A 22,091-nucleotide genomic window follows, 5' to 3' on the forward strand; every position below is an offset into this window, starting at 1 on the left:
TATAAAAAATTTGCTCTAGATATAACATTCTCAACGATGAATCTAGAATTCCTTGTAACAATTTCATGTGTGCGGGATTCCGTAATAAAATATGAGTATCATATAATCATAATTTATAATTAATAAATGTGTATGATAATTAATATAAATTTTAAATTCATGAGAAATAGACATAAGTATTTTTTTTTTTTGAAGATAAATAGCGAAAAAATTTAGGGGGTGTATCAAACTGGGATGTTAAGGAAATGTTTTTAATCTGTGAATTTTAGTGTATTGTATTTGATTTTGAATTTATGCAAATTCTTGATAAAACGTCGCAAAGTTGATATAAATTCTTTAGGATTATTAAGCACAATCCTTCAAAAATTTATGGATTTTGGTGAGATTTCAAAAAGTCTAAAATAAACTGCATAATTCCATAAAATCAATTATTTTATCAAGTCCAAAAAATATCCATCAATATTTGAATTTTAATAGATTTTAAACAATTTCACTTGAATATAATCAAATTTTAAAACATATTTTAAAATTTTAATTAAATACTATCAGATTCCGTAGTAAATTTAAAAATTCAATTGAATACCCAAGTTTCTGATAACTTTTCAAAATCCGAACTAAATACACTCGGATTTCATGAGAAAAAGATCTTTTAAAATCCCAATTAAATACACACTTCTCAATAGTTAACACACGTGTATATTATACTATTTCTAGATAATAAGAAAATGAGAAGATTTCGTTTAACAGATTTTTTTTGCATTAATTTATATACTGCAAATAGTGGTAATACCTATGTCCACATAAGAAGCAAAATAAATGCTATCAAATGATTATTTAATTTTAAAGTAAAAATATTAAAAAATCAAGAAATATTATATCATTACGTATAAGTGTAAATAACTTTTATAGCGAAAATTGGTAATACATCTAGGGACTGGACCTAAAATCTAGGTAGCTGTGGACACGGTGGTACTCCCTCAGTCCCAAAATAAATGTCGTTTTTATTTTTTACATGTCATTTAAAGTGTAAAAAAGCTATACTTTAGCATATTATTTTTCAATTTTTTTTCTGAATAAAAGTTTAACATTTATATTTTTATTCAGAAAAAAAATTTAAAAAATAATGTGTAGAAATATGTTTTTCTTGCACTTTAAATAACGTGCGGAAAATCGAAACGACACTTATTTTGAGACGGGTGATTAATTATCTGGAGACAGAAGTAGTCAATAAAGTTTATTTAAAAACGTGTTGTCGACAAAGAAATTTGAAGAGTTCAAAATCAATAAAGCAGTTGATTTGCTGTGTATTCGTTCGTTTTTTTCTTAGCAGCCAAAAAAGGGTTCAAATTTTACTGACCCTGATTATAAAATCAGAAGTAACCAGCATAAACATATTTAATATCGCAATCAACATTCAACATCCAACATCCTGATCTACAAATTAAATTATTTTTCTTCAAATTTATACCAGGACTTGATAAATTTATATACAACCACATTGGTGATACAGACAGAATGGAGCCATGCCAATACCACAGCAATCACCACAATCATTAACATCACCGCAACTTATTCCTTGACACATCATTACCCGATCACACCCACCCCCTGAAGAACTAACTTTATTTGCGCTGCTCATCATCGTTGGTGTCGAAACTATTGTATATTTACGCCCAACCTCGTCAACACATGTCCACTTCCCGCTCAGTAACTTGGGACTCCCTTTTTCACATGATATTTTGCAATCCTGCACAGTTACACTCTCCGCTCCTACTCTTCCACTTATCATAAGTGAACCTGCAAAAAACAATATTTATTTCTTTTTAGTTCGAATTCTGCTACAGAAAAAAATAATTAAGTTGATTATGAGATTAAAATTTATAATTCTCTAATTTTTGTTGAATATTAACCAGAATAGATAATTATTGTTTCTCAAAGTTAAGACGGAATCGACCTTTTCGTCGTTGATTTTACTAAATAGGGAGACTAACCAGAAAGGGCAAGTAACAACACAAATACGAAAGGGAGGTTAATCAGCTGATTCTCCATGTTTAGCAGTTCTGGTGATGAAGGGTTGTGTTGTACCTTATATATAACAGAAATAAAATCTTATAGATTGGAAAAATAAATCTTGTAGATTGTGCATATCTAATACTTATCTACTACTAATATTGTATATTATACATAATAAATGGCAAGGACAGAAAAGTCAAAATATTAATTGTGAAATATCAAATATATCTCTAATAAATTTATTATTACAAAAATATCAATAATTAATATATTTATTATTCTTGAAACATTAAATGTTTATTGAAATGGGTGTAATAAATATAGATAATATAAGCATTTATTACGTAAAGCATTACTTATTTATATATATATATACATATATATAATATTTTATATCGGATTTTTATCGGGTTTCATGTTGGGTATCGGTTCGAAACACTTAAGATTTAGATCCAATCCAAACTTTTTCAAGTAAAAACAAGATCCGGATCCAGATAAAAAATCATGTTCATGTAGTTCCAATCGATTCAGGACGGGTCGGGCATTCATCGGATCGGGTGAAACTGTCATCCCTACGTGCAAGTGTGCAACTGGTTATAATTATAAATAAGTAATATAAATAAAATATATCTAACAACTAATTTTTATGAAGGCGGAAGATTTTGATGGTATGTATGGGGTCATCATTAATTGAGGAGAGTCGATGAAAATCCACGATCTAACTGAAAAATGAATATGAGTGTCTCTTATTGACACATATTTAAAAATACAAAATATGTGAGATAGAGAGAATTAGATCGAACATCGTGTTCAAATATAATAATACATAAAATTTAGCGTTTAGCACGTGTTAATGAACACATCACCACACAAATCATATAATGGTTGTTATTTACCAATTCGACTTGGTTCTTGAATATATATGTCATGAAAATATAAATAATAAAACGTTCACGCCATACAAAATTTGAAACACACATACCATACAATTTTAGAAGCCTCCACACCACAATTAGTTAACGAAGATTGTCGTACAAGAATAAAAGAACAATTAAGCAATAAACATATGTCAAGACGGTATAAATAATAACACCAATTGATATAAACAATAAATATCACATACGTTACAACATTAAAACCTTCTACAGTTACTAATTGAAACCGTTAGATTTCTAGCTATATATACATGTATAAATTCAAAGGCCTCTCTAAACTCTTCATCATTTAAACACATAGTAGTTTACGTACATGTTAAAAATATTATTTGTTGTATCAAGTTATCATAATTTTGAGGTGTTCATGGGACATTATCACATCAAATATAAAATTTAAACGTGATAATGTACCATGAATAACTTCAAAATTATATATACTTTCATAAATTTATCAATAGTACATAATTTGGTTTGGTAGTTTTTTTTAGAGAATGTTCTTTGAAATTTTAATTGGACTTGTGAAAGTTTTTCAAACAATTTTATATATTTCTACTTAATTTATAAAAATTTATATGAGATGGCTTCCTTGTTTATCCCAAATGAAGAAATTACACACAATAATAAAAAATTTAAATTAAAAAAAAGTGTCAATATCCTAATATTAAACACACAACTACACAACTAACTGACACATATTTCTTCTCTATTGTGTTTTATTCTGAAGGCCAATTCAAAGTAATATTTATAATATAAATTATAGTCATAAAATATAACTATAATCTTATATTTAATATGTATAATCTAATCAATTATTTAAATTATGTATGATATTTATCTCTCACGATATAAATATATTAAGATTAGGAAACTTCAACGCGTGGGGTCGGACGGAACGAGTACACATCAATTCTGATTATATCCCGCTTCCCAAATTTCCTTATTATATTTCAAAATCTCTGATATTTATCAAAATGGACGAGTATCTCTCTCGGATCGTCTGAGATCGGAAATTTGTAATAAACTGAGACGAGATGGGGAATCTTTTTATCGATTTGGATAGCAACGCACCATTGCATCGTCCGAATGCATTCTACTGTCAAAATGAAGAATTCACAAGTTTCATCTTTTTCACGTGTGATGATATATAATTATACTTAATTCATAAAACAATAAATTATAATTAATGATAAATTTTATGAAATTATTATTATTTATTAAAAATAGAACATATATTAATAAATGTTGTTAAAGAATTATATTTATATCTATAAGTAAATAATATTCAATAAATTTTAACGATTTTTATGATGTATACAATTTGAAATTGTTAACTTGGATAACATACAAATCAATATATATATATAAAGGAGGATGCGGGCGTCTCTACAATCGCTCGATTCATTCTTCTGATTTTTTTTAAATTTCGGAGAGAACATATAGTTATAATTCAAAAAATAAGGTTCAAGAATTCTAAAGATGATACAATTCTTTTCTCATTGAATTCCAAATAATTCTAAAGATGATACAATAGTATTTCTTATTGAATTCTAAAGATGATACAATTCTTTTTATATTTAGTAATCCTAAAAAAATAGGATTATATTTATTTAAACTAATAATAATAGATAAAATACAATTTATAGTTACTATTTGTTAAGTAATATATACAATTCTTATTTTCGATACGATATATTGAAAATGTAGTTGAATTTTATAAAATTACAATTATAGAACAAATATAATTAAAAAAATACAATTTTAATTTTCAAAAGTTATTAAATTTTTCTTTAAAAAAAATTGTTAAATTTATAATCTTATTTTATTAATTTTTTTCAAATAATATATTTAAAAATAAAAATAAAAATCAGCATCTTCCAAAATCTCACATTGTCTAAACAGGTTCGTAGCGCTAAACTCACGTCGTTCCATAATGATCAACAAGAAAATAACATAAAACAACATCTTCGCAACCTCATTCAAATAGTATGCATGGACTTACGACCAATTTCGACAATAGTTCGATTCAGTCTTATAATTTTCTTGAATTTTGAATAGAAAATAAAATTATAATTCAAAAAATCAAATTCAAGGATCTTCTTATTTAGAAATTCTAAAAGAAATAGGATTTTATTCATCTAAACTAACAATCATAGATAAAATATAATTTATATTTAAAATTTATAAAGTAATACGTACAATTTTTATTTTCGATTAGTCTTATAATTTTCTTAAATTTCGAGTAAAAAATTAAGGATTATAAAGATAATAATCATTTATTCAAAAAAAAGATAATAATCATTAATAAAAATTAATAGCACAAAAATTAGAATAATAAAAGAATAATATTTTTTAACTAATAAATAGGAATCATTAAATAAAAATAATCATAAATAAATAGGATATATAAAATAAGAATCATATATTGATTTTATGATAATCAAAATGATTCTTGATTAGTATTATGTTTGATGGGCACGGGAGGCGACCCAAACTAATTTTTATCTAAATAGTAATAAATTTTCTATTAGTATTGTGTTTGACGGGCACGGGAGGCGGCCCAAACTAATTTTTATCTAACTAATAATAATTTTTCTATTAGTATTATGTTTGACGGGAAGTGGCGAAAATAAAATTTTTATCTATGTTATAATATATTTTTTTGTTAAAACAGGACCACGGTTTAAAATAATTTTTATCCAATTATAATCTTTAATATTACAAGTTTCATATATTATTCTATTTCATAATTTATGAATAGATATTACACGCCGCCGCGAAGTAATCACACCTTATATCAAACGGCTTTTACGAAGCAAACAAAGTTTTACGATAATACACCTTAATATATCATACATCCAAGGATTCTTGATAGTTTGATAGAATATTAAATGAAAGCCACTTAAGCAAATTTTTATACTAATTATAATATTTTTAATTAGTGCTATGTTTAACGGGAAGATGACTCAAAAGAATTTTTATGCTATTATAACATTAGTTCATATCAGAATTTAAAAAAAAGATCATGACACCGCCGCGAAGCGCGGCTTTTTTCACTAGTTATTTAATGATATGGATAATCTCAATGTAGTTGATGAGAATAATATGAAATAATAACCGGATAATATTTAATAATATGTTTTTAAATAATTAGAATTAGACGCGTATATGTTATTATTTGTTCTAATTAAGTTTTAAGAGCAAGATACGCCAGACTACAAACAAAAGAGTATAAACGGGGACTGATCAATAACTGATTCTCTTGAGATCTCGGCCCATGCAAAGATTTACTGTGATAATTACTCACAAATTTCTGGACAATGAGTGATATCATGAATTATGTTACTCTTGTAACATAAACAAACCATATTTTTTCTCTTTGTTTTCTGAAAAGAAAGAGTTGAATAAAATTTTGTGTAATCTCCTTGTGGCCAAAAAAAAATGAGAATGATACAGACATCCAGTCAAACAATATACAATTATACATACACTTTGGTTGTACAATAAAGAAGAGTTTGAATAAATTCCCCAAATTCAAGAAGACTAAAATGATGAAAATGGTTTCTTTTTAAGAAATATTGGACGGAGCACCAAAAAGTAGGAGAGAATCTGAAATGGGTACCTTCATCTTCCCACTTTTAGCTGACTCTTTTTTGGGTAGCAGAGCTTGAGTATTTATTACTGTTGCTGAATGACTATTTATGGCAAGCTGAATCAATGTGTTTGTCTAATTGCTAGCTTTTCTTGATCTCTTTATTGAGTTTTCATTGTCATCGAGGGGACTTTTCTTGATTTAATTTGGGAAATTTTCAGTGGTTATTTTGGATATAGCGTGGCTTATGGTGCAACTTTCTTGATTCTTCAGCTCATTCTTTCAGGTGGGTCACTCTCATTTGCCCTCTTTGCAGCTTTTCTTGACTGTTGGTACAATCTTTTATGTATAAAGTTTGCTTCTTGAATGGAACTGGTAGTCCAGTTGTTTAAGTGTGCTGATTAGGTGAGAATTGTCAATTTCACTTTTATGATTATTCTGTTGTGTTGAACAACTATGGGTTGTATAAAGGGGTTTGTTGTAAGTTTGAATCTGTATATATTATGATGTGATTCTTTGCTTGTGGAGGGCTGTCATACAATAGATATATTGGGTGTGGTTCTTTTTTATGAGAATTGATGGATAAGTTTGAGATGAATAACGGGGATGAGGAGTTAAGGGACTATAGTTCATCTGAAATGCCCTTAAGTTTGCGATTTAGCCGAGGTGGATCAAAGGAATCGATTGACGCTGATAATAAAATTGCAATTTGTAGAGAAGGTTTATTGGAATCTTCATCATGTTCTGCTGCATCTAATGTAGACTCATTGTGCCCTATTGTTTCAGACCAGCTCATCACTTCACAAAAATTTGGTTTTTGTGGTATTGATGTGCTAAGCAATATGGGTTCTTTTAATGCTAGTGGGATGGGAGGGACAGTTGATATGGATTGGACTCCACCAATTCCTGTCTTGGGAGGGAATATTAGTCTAGGATCATCTTCAAGTATGCTTACGCTTCCCGGGAGCTCATCTCATATTCCTACGGACTTGGGTTTCATTGAGCGAGGAGCGATGTTTCCATGCTTTAGTGGAGGAAATTTTGGCGAAATGTTGAACTCTGTTACAATTCCAGGGTTCATGAGTCAGTACACTAGGGAAGTGGCACCAATGCATGGGCTCCGAGTTATTAATTCAGATGTTAGGTTGAATTCAATTTCCAATTTAGAGGTTCAGGAAAATGAGAGTAATGTACTTGAAGGTGCAAAGGAAGTTTTAATTTCTTTTGAGCATGGACCTGGTGGAAAGGATCCAGACAGTGGGAAGAAAACTGAGAGTTTTGTAAGGCCTCACGATGAAGCAAATGAAGGACCATGTGAGTCTGGCAGTGAATCAGTTGATGCTGAATATAGCACTGGTGCCAATCAAGCAGAGCCTTCCCAACTGGACGGTACAGGCCAAGGTTTTCTTGCTAAGGGACATGGCTCGAAGAAAAGGAGGAAGATTGCTCAGGTTGAACTCTCCGTATCTATTTATTATAAATAATATGTTGTTTTATTTGAGTTGTCTTGTATCTTCTTGCATGATGATCATTAGCTTTAAAGCAGGATACCGAGCTTGATGAAGTCAAAAGAGCTGCAGTTCCAGTTGAAAGTACAAAAAACAATTTTGAAGTTCGAAAGAAGGGAGATCAAAATCCAGCTTCAGCTGCCACTAAACCTAGTGGAAAACATGGGAAACTGGTACCTCAACCTTCAGAGTCACTAAAACAGGAATACGTACATGTTAGAGCAAGAAGAGGGCAGGCAACAAACAGCCACAGTCTTGCAGAGAGAGTATGGCTTGCTTTTGGCATGATTTAGTTGCATTCAAAGAACATTTTCTATTATTAAATTTTTAACTGAAGTTGACTCTTAACAGGTGAGAAGGGAGAAGATCAGTGAAAGGATGAAGTATTTACAGGACCTAGTACCAGGCTGCAGCAAGGTTAGTCACCAAGTATATCTTGGCTAATTTTCTGATACATTTTAGGTATTTGGTTTAGCAGTTCATTCATGACCTTTTTTTTATAAAAATTAGGTTACAGGCAAAGCAGTCATGCTTGATGAAATCATTAACTATGTTCAATCACTACAACAACAAGTTGAGGTATGATCGATAAAATTACAGTGTGTTTATGCTTCTCACTTTCTCCACTAATAGTTCTGTCAGGTTTCATAAATTCTTTTGCTCTTTAATTCCTTTAGGACAATTTCTTTGTGATAGTCTGACTGTTTAAATAGACGTGAACCTTATGGCCATGTCGCTCATGCTAAGTGTTCGGCTCCTGATACAAACTGAATCATAGAATGAGTTGCAAAAAACAGCTCTGGCTGATATGGTGTCCACAAGTGGTTCATCTATCTTTACTAGACATGTAACCATCTTAAAGACTGTCTGCATAGAGTATAAACATTTTACAAGTTTAAGTTGGATAGAAGTATTACTAAATGTAACTCGCTCATTTTACAACAGTTTCTATCGATGAAGCTTGCATCAGTTAATACCCAGCTGGATATTGACATTGAAAGGACGGCCGGAAAAGATGTAAGAGAATACCTGTCAGCAAAAAAATAAATAAATTATATTTATAGTTAATTACACGTACTCTTGTCAAAAAAAGTTTACACCTTTGAGCCTGTACCACTTAAATAAATTTCAATGGGGTGCAGATTCTTCAAACAGCTGGACCCTCCTCTGGGCTTGGTTTTTATACTGACATGTCTATGCATGTATCTCAACCTGGAACCATCCAAGCGGGTCTTCTTGGCATGGGAACCTTTCCAAATGCACTTAATAGAACTATTAGTTCCCACATGGCCATTAGTGGTGGGAACACGGATTCCACTTCTCAGGTAACTTTTAGTACACGTTGAAACTGTTTTTGTTCTAAACCATCAAACTGTATTTTATTTCTCTTACCATGAAATTGTATTTCTTCTCGTTATATCTGTCCCCTTGTTAGTTTGAAGTTCCATTTATACATTATAACTATGTCAATAGGTGATAAGAGGCTCCAGTTCTTGTATATCTTCTTTTCAATTTGACATGTGAAGTTAATCATCATTTTTTTTAATATTCAAATAAAAGTTATGAATCATTCTTTAGGTTGCAGATATATTTCCTGCTCCTGATATATTTGCTTATTAGAGACCTGAATTGTCATAAATTATGGTTCAATTGATTGCAGGTACCGGATGTCTGGTAGGATGAACTCAACATTATTCAGACCCTCTCAATCCCAATCCATGACTTATATCGAAACCCCTTGTTGGTTTCTCATATTACTAATCACTCATCCCTGAGTGAATTGCTAGTCTCGCCGAGAGCAGGAAATTTAAATGTTCTAAATCAGTTCCTTTTCAAAATATGAACTGATCTCTTATGTAGATAGGCAATGACATAGAAATGACTGTTAGATGTTGACGTTGACAGTGTCATGGCCAGAATGGTTTATTTAGCAGGTTTTCACAGGATAAGAGTGATTTCAGTGACACTTAGTTTTGTTTCGGAATAAACGTAATAATTGTATATGCTGTAGAGCTGGAGGAACTGTGTAGCAGAATCACAATGGCGAGGATTCGTTATAATTATTAATGCAGTATATTATGTTTCTTTTTTCTATGACAGTCGTTCCGAGTACTGTAATATTTCAGAATCTCGTAAGATTTTCTGTTTCATAATTATTGGCATTAGGTAAAAGGTACTGTTAGTTATGAAAAGAGAGGTACGTGTGGTGGGTCAAAGTATAATCTTTATTTGCCTTCACGCGGGTGAATGATCAATGATCATAGATCCTACTCAAACAAATATAATCAAAAGTGTATTCGGAGACTATTTTGGTAGGTGATGATGATTTTGAAATTGAATATAAATGGAGGTTAGTTACAATTATGATTTTTGTTGGAATTTTCTATTACAATACAACCATAGTCAAAGCATAAAGAACCGCTTAGCAACTTTTGTGTCCATGGGACAACATTCACCTGATTTTGAATCATTAGCATTTCAGTTGTTTTCATAAAAATCCAAGCAAATGTTTATGGGTGGTGCATATCTGATGATGAACTTACGAGAGCCATGTGCACCGGATACTACGTAAATAATATTCGTATTCACAATGACAAACCAGGCTTATCAATCGAAATTTTGCACAAAGGGGAAGAAAAGCAAACTGTTTATGGGGATGTATCAGTCCTCCCTAATTGTCTGCTTCAAACAATCCACATTACAAAATGCTACTGATCTCATCATATCGCCTAACCTGCTTAACACATCAGTAGTGTGCATTAGAAGATATAAAGATCGAAGTGAGTTAATTTGATGTTTATTAATTGTAAGAGATTCATAACATAAGATAGTTGAAGTTACCGATCAATGCTGTTCCTTCCTCTCTCTGATTGATCAGTGCTGATCCTTGGTTTCCCATAGTAACAATCTGCGCTCTTTCTTGCCTTTTCGCTCTGATCAGAACTAGTTCTTGGTTTTTCTCTGCTGTCTACACTGAACCTCAAAGTATCTCTGCTCTCGACAGTAGGCCTAGAAGAGATGCAGCTGACACTTAGCCTAGACTTCTCTCTCTGATCTTCATTCATTGGTTGGTTACTCAAACTCCTCTCTGCACCGCTATTTTCACCTGGCAACCTCTCAATGGCTAATTTGAATTTCTTGAGATGCCTAAAGAACTCTGGGAAAACATGTAAGTTGCAGTGGTTCCCTCCTGTAAGCCACAGAGGTTCGTATTTCTCTTTACAGAGCTCCCAGAGGCGCTTACCATGAGAGATATCCACAACTTCATCTTCTGTTCCCTATCAACCTCAAAGTTTTATTAAACTTTTGCAGGTCAATATATAGATGTGCGGGAAAATGAGGGGGATAGAAGCACTTACATGGATTATAAGAATAGGACAATGAACATATTGAATTTTGTCAACATTCTGCGGGAGAAATGACACTGACAAACATCAAAAATTATGTAACAGAATAAATATTTTGTTTTGTAGTTCTTTAACATAATAAGACCTTGTATATGTCAAGCCAAAGTGTCCGTTTCATCCGATACATTACTCTAAGACCAGATAAGATCGCACTTTGAAGAATTACAGCCCTCAACGCAGGCACTCGCAGGGCTAACTCCATCGTTGGTCCACTCCCAATTGATTGGCCATACAATATGATATCCTCATCTTTTACTCCATATTTCTCCTTGAGGCATCCATAGGCCGCCTCTATGTCAGCGTACGTGTTATGTTCACTCGGCTATTTGACATGGAAGAATTTTAGTAGCGGATCAGCAGCTGATCACAGCTCCATTAACTTATCATATATTGTACTGAAGTAAACAAGTTAAGTGGAAAAGTGATTTTTAACAGAAAAAATATCAGTGTGTTCAAATTTCAAACCAGAGTTTGGCGAAACTGTAACTACAAAAAAAATCCATAACCATATCAAGCATATCTAGTCTATATATTGGAAGGCACACCTCTCCAGTGGATTGACCATAGCCAGCATAGTCGTACCTGAACATATCGAACAAACATTCAAATTAATCAGTTGAATGAGATAAGATCCAATAAGTATTGTGATATCAATGCGTATATTTGAATTAGGTGAGGACCAACCCCATGACATTGACGCAAAGTTGATCACATAATTCAGTCAAGAATTTGAACATCTGGCCTATATCAGCAGCATTGCCATGAGAGTAAAGCACTGTGAGTTTGGCTGATAAATTTCTCACATATACCACAGTTATACTGTGGCCTTTCTTTGTTTGTAGCTTGGACACTTCACCCTTCTCGCCCTCTGGCACGCCAATGAGTTTAAGTTTTCCGGTCTGTTCATCGGTATCTAACTTGTAGGATGGTTCTGGAGGGAAGAAAGCGAGTTTGGCTGCTATGGATGATGTTGTAGCACCCATTGAGAGGATTTCCAGTTGGTTTTTCAACTGACTTTGCTTCCCTGATGCTACAAAAAATAAGTGAGCAATATTAATGATCATACAGCTGTTAAAGAAATGAGCCTAAAAGGCATACCAATGTCTGTACTCTAAGGTCCTGTTTGGGAATCAACGATTAGCGGATTGAATTAGATGTTTTAACTAGCTGACTGAAATAGATGTTTTGACTGACGGATAGATTAAGCGGTTTCTTGTGAAATTGTTTGCTAAATAGATGTTTGATTAGCTTTTTATGATATATACCAAAACCTCTAATCCAAAAAACTCCTCAAAGTAGCTTTTTGAACATTAGATTTTTGAGCTTACACTTCGATTTCAATCCGCTAATTATCAAACACTATCATTAGCGGATTGAAATGGTCAAACCTCTCAAACACCTCAAACCTCTAATTTTATCCAGACCGCTAACTTCCGAACACGGCCTAAGTTAATGAATATGGGCTTTTTGGTGGGGTGACAGCACGACAAGAGGGCGGATCCGCAAGGATAAATTTTTTGGTTGTTTTTTATTCATTGAAAATAGAAGGATGTCCGCACAAACTTAAAATGTACACTGGTGTCGTTCTTTCAATTATTTTGTGTGTGCTAAAAAAAAACCTGAACTCGCGCTTGACGCGACAAACTGTCTATTTCTGACAGCTACTATAGCAGGTATGTTTATATTCTGAACATGAAAGAAAGGTGTTGAAGAGGGGTATGGGAAAATTTATGTGAATAAAAATGAGAAAGGCCCCCTGAGAAAGCAAAAGAGATATGATGCTCCTCTGGGAGGAGGATAAATGATTCAAGAGTGGGTCTCAAATATTAAAAGAGGAGGCAACATTTCATAATCACTCGTTTACTACTGCTACTGCTACCTTTAATTACAATGAATCATCTACCTATTTTAATTTTCACCCACCTAATTACCAAAAGTGTCAAGTCTGGTAACAAAGTTTCCTTTCCACGGGCAGCGCACAGTATAAGTGAAAAGTAATTTTTAATCTATATATGTTTGAACATTGTTTTGATATTTCAAATTTATTAGATATAAAAATTATTAATATAATAATTAAATATTATAAATTATATTTTTTACATTTTTATATAATTAAACTTTAAAACAGAAATAAATAACTTGAAAAACTAAGATTTCAAACTTCTCACAGACTTCAGTGACTTATAAATTATTTGCACAAACTATATGACCAAACCATCATAATGTTATAATGTTACAGTAGATCACAAGCTATTATTTCTTATTCCATTTCATTGCTTTATCTGACCTGAAACTTAGCTTCTGCCACTTTGCATATTTCTTGCCGATGTTTTCCGGAAGTTATTGACCAGGTCATTCAAAGAAAATTTGTTTTTAATATATGTTGTCACACTTCATAAGTATCAGACTTTTTGGAATGAATCCAAAACAAATTACTCGGCCATGACTTAAAATGAAAGAATCATACTAATGTGGTCCAAAACTGAAGTGTTTGGGCGAGCAAGTCCAATGGTGAGCTAAAAATAGGTGTCGTTATTGCTATAATATAGCATCAAAAAGTGGTTTTTGGTGCTAAAATAATATCACATCTCCAATAGTTGGTGCTATATCTTGTGTCAAATTCATATATGTGCATTCATGTACTTGAATAGGTTGAGATATAAATCCATTTTTTATTCATTTCCCTCCACTTTTCTACTTTTTGATGAGGTGGCAATTATAGCTATTGCTATAGTTTGTGCTAAATATAGCACCAACTATAGCAATATGCTATTTTAGCACCAAGTTTAGCACATCATTGGAGTTGAAATTTTTTGATTTTGAGCTATAAGAGCATCTCCAGCAGTGTCTTAGTGTCTTCCTTATAAATATTATAAAATATTGAATCCTAGTGATTTAGGACAAGATTTTGTATTTCAACTCCAACAATGATCCTTATAATTCATTCCTTATTATTATTATAATAATAAATTTGGAAAGAGATTGATAAAAGATGGAAGGAAGAGAGAGAAAATAAGTTACAATAAGAGAGAGAAATGATTTTTTTATTAAAGAAATCAAAAATAAGGCATGGCTAGTGGTGCCTTATTAATAAGGAATGGAAGGAGGATCCTAGTGATTTAAGGCACCTCTAAGACACTGCTGGAGCACTAATTTATGTCACATTCCTTATAATTGGACTTAGGACATGAAATAGGGAAGCTGCTGAAGTTGCTCTAATATATCGGTCTTTCTAATGTGTGCCCAAGGGCACACAATAAGCACCAACTTTCACGAAAATGGCTTGTTTTGATTGGTGGAGTTGATGTGAATGCAGGGGGGCTATTTACATTTATTATCCATCCACCAATCAAAAGCTAGAATTCTCATGGGAGTTAGTGACTATTGTGTGCCCTTGGGCACACCATAGAAAATTCGATAATATAAATATAGCACAAGATTAGTTCACCATTGGACTTGCTCTAAGATGAGGAGCAGCACCATATATAGCTCGGCACAAGGGTCGCAATTTGGGCAAATCGGACAATATGAAGTCAATTTAAAGTTCATGGATGTCAGCATTGATAACAACTCCATTGAGTCTTTTTGGGAAAGAGTCTGGGAATAAATCAAAGTCCAAAACGGATATACTACCATATGGAGTTAAATTATATATCTGAAAATAGATTACAATCCAAAAACATATCATACTGAGTTAAATTTTATATCTGAAAATAGATCACAGTTCAAAACAGACATCATATGAAGTAAAATTATACTATATTTTTAAAAAAACTAACCAGAAAGTTATTAAAAATTACAAACAAGCTCAGCGGTCTGCAAGACCGTTTGGAGAAAACTTATTCCAGATTCGTTGAAACTTATTCTAGAATCGTTGTAGCTCTCCCCGGTCTCTCTAGAATAACTTCTTTTGGGCTACCAAATTAAGTACCCAAACGTTGAGAGAGAGTTATCAAAACTCTGAACGTTTTGCTCTCTTAAAAAGCTGATTACACATGACTAGTGACAACTATATTTTAAGTCCAGCCTAGCTATAAACAACTCCTGCAATTTACTTGAGATGAAACATAGTGTAAACAATTTTGAAAGTTCAGTACTTCGCTGGAAAATTTTCAGAATTAGGCTAATCAATACACACTACTACACTAGTCATAATAATACCACTTAACCAAATAAAAACAACCAATATGAAATTCATAATATATAATTGAACAACAAATCCAACACAATACAGCTTTAAAATGTAAAAAGAGAAGAAAAGTAGTTGACAGTCTGAGTATGCATTTATTTATTAATTTTAATTGAAACTTCAATTAATACTCCTTCTCTTCCTTCTCTTCATCCTTCCAGCAACACTTCAAAACAGATCTAGGAGATCCACAGCTCTCAATCTTCACAAACTTCTGGTAAACAATGGAACCATCCATCCCAAGCTCTTCACAGCTTTTCTCTTCCAAATTATATCCCTTAACCTCCAAGGAGCTCGTCTTTTCAAGTGAACTAGACGAAATATCAGCATGCAAAGCTATAGAAAATTCACTAGGTTCAAAACACCTCAGCACCCTCGAAACAAGTTGACTAAGATCAACGTCTTTTGGATCATATCCAGCAGCTTCAAAACTCGCATAACTGAAACCATCTTCAGGTGTGATGTGAATGGTAGAGATTGCATTTCCTTCAATAGCATTCATTGAGTATCCGCACGGATCAAACTCAAAATCACAGATGTCAGAATGCGGGAGAATTTCTCTAATACCAGAGCTATCAGTCATTAGAGCTGCTGAGTTTGAATCCATCTTATAAAAGACAGCTGCTTTTGATCTATCTAGAGAAGTCATGCACATTTCCATTGTATACATAGGGTTGGACGAGTGTAGAGATGCAGCACACACAGAATATACATGCCATTTCTGCTGTTTGTCAGAACTGCCCATAACATAAGCCTTGCTTCCTGATCCAAGTTTTCCGAAATAACTATCAAGCACTGCAACTTCTTCTGAGAAACTCCGATGTGGGTATGACTGAGCTCCAGGAAATATGAAACTCCCACGACTATACCTCACAGAATGCACGGTGAGGGAGATTGATTTAGCCAACTTCAGAATGGGTGGAATCGACTTGAGCAGTTTGGTTGTTCCACAAGTTTTGATGATGATCTTGTATGCATAGACAAAAAGACTAGACTCTGAGAGAACATAAGAGTCGACATGCTCATTTGACAAAGAAGCAACAATAGTGCATTCAGCAGGTTCCAATATTTCATCCAACTGAGCCTTGGAAAGAGCTCGCAGTCCCATTCCTTCAGGATCTGCAAAAATGCTTGGCTCGGAGAAGCAAATTTCGAGCCTCTTTTCATAACCTTCAAACCCAATTGCAGAAACTTCGTTTGCCATATCTTTAAGAGATATGGTTTAAAACCAGAGATGGAGAGAAAGAAAATGTGTCGAGAACAGAAGAGAAGGAGCAAATGGAAAGAAAATTAGAATGTAATGAACTTAAAACACCTAGTACTACTAACGCCCTCAGACGTTATTAGGGAGAGACTTAGAAATATCAGGAAGGCTTGCGAGCGCACTGCACAAGAATAAAAGGCATATATTTTATTAATAAATCTTAAAATAATATCAGATACACATTACCAATAGTAATCCAGAAACTTACGTTGGAGTAAGCAGCAGATTTGAATTTCTTGATTCCTCCGTTTGGTCGAATGTCTTCAATGCTGTATCCAAGAGGTGCTTCGTAGAACAAAGATTTACTACTACTACTAGACTTTTTCCCACCTTTTGTCTCCATTAGAACATCAGCTTGTCTAATCAAATAAAAAAATAACAAGATTAGAATTGTGATTAAACAAGAGAATTAATTAGCACAGATAGTTGCATCATATAAACATAACTTTTGACAACAAACATTCTCCCTCAAAAACAAAATAAATAAACTAACGAAACTATGTAAAAACCTCACTTAATTAACTTACTTCAACAAATAAGTGCCTTGGAATAAAACATGGTTTAAACATATGACGAAAAAAGTGACCTTAAAATTTGCAAGCAATACAAAATTACAAACAGAAAAGCACACAAAAAATTATAATCATACTTTTTCAAAAAGCCAAATTTATATAATCATGATAAATATCACACAAAACTTCCCTGGCATCGAATTCTAACCAATTCAACCAAAACCTAAGAGCACCTCCACCAACCCAACTCCATAATGGTGTAAAAATTACCAAACAAATAGGGACACCAAATCTGGGGTAATTTATACACCATTACAGAGTTTTTCAAAACTCCAAGTTGATCTTTATGTTAGTTAACAATCAAAATTCATTTCATCTCCTATTTATATCCTATTATATACCAATAAATAGAAAAGTTTAAAGAGAATAAAGTTTGGTGTAATATAACATGTAAGTGGATTTGAAAAAGATTTTAAGAATGCGGTAAATATTAACACCAAAATGGTGCAAAAATTACACCAAAAGGTGTAACGGGTAGGAGATGGTCTAAGTTTTAAGCATATAGTGTGCCCGCATTCAATACAACAACGGCTCAAGTGCTCAACTAAACTAGATTGGATATGAATTACATGTATTGTTAATTAGACCAAACCAAAAATAAAACAAAATGAAAAGCAAAAACCATAACTCAGCTAGTTTAAAAAAAATATTCAAGAGAATCAAGCACTTGCTAACTGAATAATACTCATAATCTGATGACATGCTCCCGAGATTTAAATACCGCAAAAACTCAATTTCACACATAAAAAGCAGGTCAGATACAGAACTTCAATACAAGGTACATAAACAACTGAAAAATCATATTGAAAAAGCTTAACACACAAAAACAAGCATGTCGAAACATCAAACGAATCATACACAGATATATCATGAAAAAGGGCATAAAATAAAATACTTACAAATATTATTTTGAAAACTTAACACACAAAAACAAGCATATCGAAACATCAAACGAATCATACACAGATATATCATGAAAAAGAGCATAAAATAAAATACTTACAAATATTATTTTGAATTTCGTCAAGATCTGCGGTTGTATAATCACGATTTGCCTCTATAAATTCCTTTCAATCAATCTACATAACAATAATACAAGCAATTTAATAATCAAATAATCGATCAAAACGGAAAACAAAGCATGCGTATATGTATATGTAATTGTTTAAATCTAAATAGCAATACGAATTAAATCTGAATAAGAACATGGATTGTACTTACGAAAAAACAACGGTGATATGAAAATTGCAGAAGAAATTGAAACCCTAGAAAAGATTGGGGCCGAGGGAATTGTGTTTGTGATTGTGAGAGACGTGAGCGCAGGGCAATTGTATATATGTATAGGCAGGCTGTGAGTGTACTTTTGTGCCCTTGTATTTTGCTTTATTTACCTTTTGTACCATTTTCTTGGAAATTTCCTATTTTCTAATGGCGTGTTTGATTTTGCCTAAAATCCAGCTACCTAAGAAAGTGTGTGGTTTAAAATAAGCCAAACTAGAGGTGGCAATATGGATGCAAAACCATTAAACCAATCCAAACCAAAATTGTGAATTTGAATCCATTTGAAATCACATTTAGAAAAATGGATTTGGTTTGGTTTTTAGTCTCACATTTTTCACAAAATATAGTTCTAACCACATTTGGTCTCACTTTTAACACTATTATGTTCCTTTTCTTTATTTTCTTTCTTTTTGTTAATTATCACACATGCATATCCCATGGTTCGAACTCATGACCTTACTTGGAGAAGCCAAGAGCTTAAACCACTCCATCAACTCACACACTCACACATAATTTTGTTATATTTAGTATTCATTATATTGTGATTTGAGTGTATTAACTTTTGTTCATTATATAAAATTTATTTTTACTTACTAAACTAGTTACCCATAATTCAAACTAAAACCATAACCACATTTATTAAAATATGGTTTGGAAATGGTTTTGGTTCTTCTACCCAAACCAAATTCATTTTATAAGAACCAAAACCAAACCAAAACCACATTTTGCCACCTCTAAGCCAAACAGATAAAACAGGGAAATGCTTTGTTGTTTTCCTTCCATTTTTTTTTATTAAAGTTGTGGACAGCAAAGAAAGATGTATTTTTATGATGCATCCTAATTTGGAATATTCGTAGCTTAAAGACCACTAAAAGAGGATTTTTTATATAAAAATTATTATATTTGTAAGGTTTTAGTGCTCTGTATTTAGAGTATACTATCCTTTGGCTAAATATTAACAAAAATTAGTTGTTGAATATTAACAAAGTTATCATGGATTAATATATTAATATATTAATATATACATTAATAAGGGCTAATTAAATCAAAACTAATTAAAAATTAGAAATAAACTTAAAAGAGTAATCTTAATATAACACTCGTCTAAACTTTTGTAATATGACATCATAATAAGATATCAGAATTAGTCAGATTCATCTATTGGTTCATAATTTATTAAAAATATATCATAATTTTTCTGATAAATCAAAAAAAATTAAACAAATCAAAATATAATCAACAAATCAATAAAATATATTTTCAAATTAATCAAAAAAATTTAAATGAATCGGGATCAATGGTATTGGTATGATATAGAAAACTTCATTACTCTGAGCATAATTTATGGTATTAAGAAAAGAATAAATACTTTTTCTACTTTGTCTAGCGAGTGGGGTAGTGGACCATAGAAGGTGGAGTGAGAATAGATTCTGAGGTCCAGCCCGTTTGATATGAAACTAGTATGAACCGTAGAATGGAGATGTGATCTCGAATTGGTGGCTGCAAGCCTGCCAGTTCGACAAATTCAATATACTCCGCACATCCGATATTACTCGCTTCTTTTTTCTTTTTTTTTTTGACAAATATGATTTATAGGCTATAGCCTTACAAATGAATCTATTCTACGAAAAGGTGAACCAGAATCGAACTCAGGACCTGAGACGATAGAGAATAAGCTCTTTACCAGTAAGCTATGCAACCGTGCTCTCTTTTTTAAATTTCCTTCACGCTAATTCGACACACCGTGGACCACATACTTAGGAGTATTTAATTTTTTTAAAGAATTGCAGGGCACTCCCGCGCCCACAACGCCTCCTCGCTTAACCTTGAAAATAACGAAGAAGCCCATGGAAAATATTCGTAGGTGGAAGATAAACATGATCACGAAACACCTGCTAATAAAAATAAAATTCCTTGTGAATGAAAAAACTATTAAAAACATCTCCAATAGTATTAGATATAATCGTTAGCTAAATTAAATCTATAAGATTTTTTTATGTAAAATTTGTTGAATATGTTATAGTTTAATCTTAACTTGCTTCTGACTTCTAATCATTTTTTTACTTTAAATAAAAAGTATTTATTTTAAACTTATCCAAACGATCTCTAGTTTACTTTTAATTTTTATTTCAATTTTTTATTTTAAAAAATAAAACACTTATATTAAGCTCTTCAAGAAGGTCCTGAATATTTCAAAAAGTGAGGAAACAACTAATCCAAATATTTGATTGTAATAAGTAATAACTAATAAAAGATATGGGAGATAGGTGGCTATATTTGGTCGAGGGTCCCTCACAGGAAAGAAATCCAGGAATATGATACAGGTGGCAATATAATTGTAAAGTCATTAAAACAATCAAAATTGAACCAAAATTATGCATTTGGATCGATATGAAATCACATTTAGAAAAATGAATTTGGTTTGGTTTCCAATGTCGCATTTTCACAAAATATGGATCTAATTACATTTGTGTCTCTCTTTCAAGATTTCTTATAATCCTTCACACACTATTGTGTTTGTTTTTGCATGATTCGAACTCATAATCTTCATTGGAGAAGTCACGAGCTTGAAGCTCTACATCTACTCACACACCCGCACACACTATTGTTATATTTACTATTTATTATATTGTCTCGGTATATTAATTTTTGTTCATTATATGATACTTGTGTTACTTATTAAACTAGTTTGTTCATAATTCAAACTAAAATCATAATTACATTTATTAATATATGATTTGAAAATGATTCTTATTTATTTATCCAAACCAAATTCATTTTATGAGGACAAGAATCAAACCAATCACACATTTTACCATGTCTAAGATACGACACCTTAGCGTTTGACTACATACAAAGTACACACAGTTTAGTTGACGAGGAAGATTCAAGGATGGATTCAACTCAGGCGTGCTTATCTGCATTTGCTAGAAAGTTCCACTGTGCATGCATATTAAACTTTTTATTTTTCAGAGGAACTTGGTCCGTCGATGACTCAGATAAGGGAAAGAGAGCTGATTGTCTTTTTGAGTGAATGAAGAGCTTACTGTGCTTGTATCGCGGCTTTTACCGGCTTCCACCTTAACAAATAAACCTTTTTATGCCATCTTAATTTTCATCAAAATTCAGTAAAACGAAAAGTGTCAAGTAACAAAAAAGAATAAAAAAAAACATAAGAGAAAAGGGGATTATCAAGTACTACTCTTTTCTAAATAACTCTTTTCTAAATAATAGTCGTTTTGACTTTGTGCACGTAATTTGAGGTGTACAAAAAATATATGTCTACATATTATCTTTCAAAATTTTTTTTCTGAATAAAAATTTGATGTCTAT

General features: G+C 31.9%; 3 protein-coding genes and 1 long non-coding RNA gene across 7 annotated transcripts; 1 reads left to right on the forward strand and 3 right to left on the reverse strand.

The window, feature by feature from the left end:
* Window positions 1-1,433: 1,433 nt before the first annotated feature.
* On the reverse strand, window positions 1,434-2,126 carry LOC135150204 (uncharacterized). Its single transcript, XR_010288487.1, has 2 exons — window positions 1,992-2,126; window positions 1,434-1,797 (listed from the first exon to the last, which is right to left on the reverse strand). It is a non-coding gene; the product is annotated as an uncharacterized LOC135150204 (long non-coding RNA).
* A 4,201-nt stretch (window positions 2,127-6,327) lies between these two features.
* LOC108206080 (transcription factor bHLH49) lies at window positions 6,328-10,139 on the forward strand. Of its 4 annotated transcripts, XM_064087882.1 has the most exons (9): window positions 6,346-6,563; window positions 6,759-6,823; window positions 7,324-7,988; window positions 8,084-8,311; window positions 8,397-8,462; window positions 8,556-8,624; window positions 8,991-9,062; window positions 9,188-9,370; window positions 9,706-10,139. In XM_064087882.1, the coding sequence occupies exons 3-9, from the start codon at window positions 7,380-7,382 to the stop codon at window positions 9,721-9,723; spliced, it is 1,245 nt and encodes a 414-aa protein (XP_063943952.1). In that variant the 5' UTR covers window positions 6,346-6,563; window positions 6,759-6,823; window positions 7,324-7,379; the 3' UTR covers window positions 9,724-10,139. The 4 variants fall into 4 exon arrangements, with proteins under 4 accessions (XP_063943950.1, XP_063943949.1, XP_063943952.1 ...); XM_064087879.1 differs by having other exon boundaries at window positions 6,341-6,563; window positions 6,759-7,988; XM_064087881.1 differs by having other exon boundaries at window positions 6,346-6,823.
* A 366-nt stretch (window positions 10,140-10,505) lies between these two features.
* LOC108207994 (uncharacterized) lies at window positions 10,506-12,527 on the reverse strand. Its single transcript, XM_017378460.2, has 6 exons — window positions 12,137-12,527; window positions 11,998-12,034; window positions 11,538-11,774; window positions 11,405-11,452; window positions 10,887-11,323; window positions 10,506-10,779 (listed from the first exon to the last, which is right to left on the reverse strand). The coding sequence occupies exons 1-6, from the start codon at window positions 12,514-12,516 to the stop codon at window positions 10,707-10,709; spliced, it is 1,212 nt and encodes a 403-aa protein (XP_017233949.2). The 5' UTR covers window positions 12,517-12,527; the 3' UTR covers window positions 10,506-10,706.
* Window positions 12,528-15,638: 3,111 nt separating this feature from the next.
* LOC108209901 (S-adenosylmethionine decarboxylase proenzyme) lies at window positions 15,639-18,856 on the reverse strand. The gene is made up of 5 exons (XM_017381109.2): window positions 18,699-18,856; window positions 18,481-18,556; window positions 17,114-17,264; window positions 17,010-17,026; window positions 15,639-16,846 (listed from the first exon to the last, which is right to left on the reverse strand). The coding sequence occupies exons 3-5, from the start codon at window positions 17,246-17,248 to the stop codon at window positions 15,766-15,768; spliced, it is 1,233 nt and encodes a 410-aa protein (XP_017236598.1). The 5' UTR covers window positions 17,249-17,264; window positions 18,481-18,556; window positions 18,699-18,856; the 3' UTR covers window positions 15,639-15,765.
* Between the last annotated feature and the right edge of the window lie 3,235 nt (window positions 18,857-22,091).

The sequence above is a fragment of the Daucus carota genome, chromosome 2 (genome assembly GCF_001625215.2).
Source record: "Daucus carota subsp. sativus chromosome 2, DH1 v3.0, whole genome shotgun sequence".
In the NCBI taxonomy this organism is placed as follows: Eukaryota; Viridiplantae; Streptophyta; class Magnoliopsida; order Apiales; family Apiaceae; genus Daucus; species Daucus carota.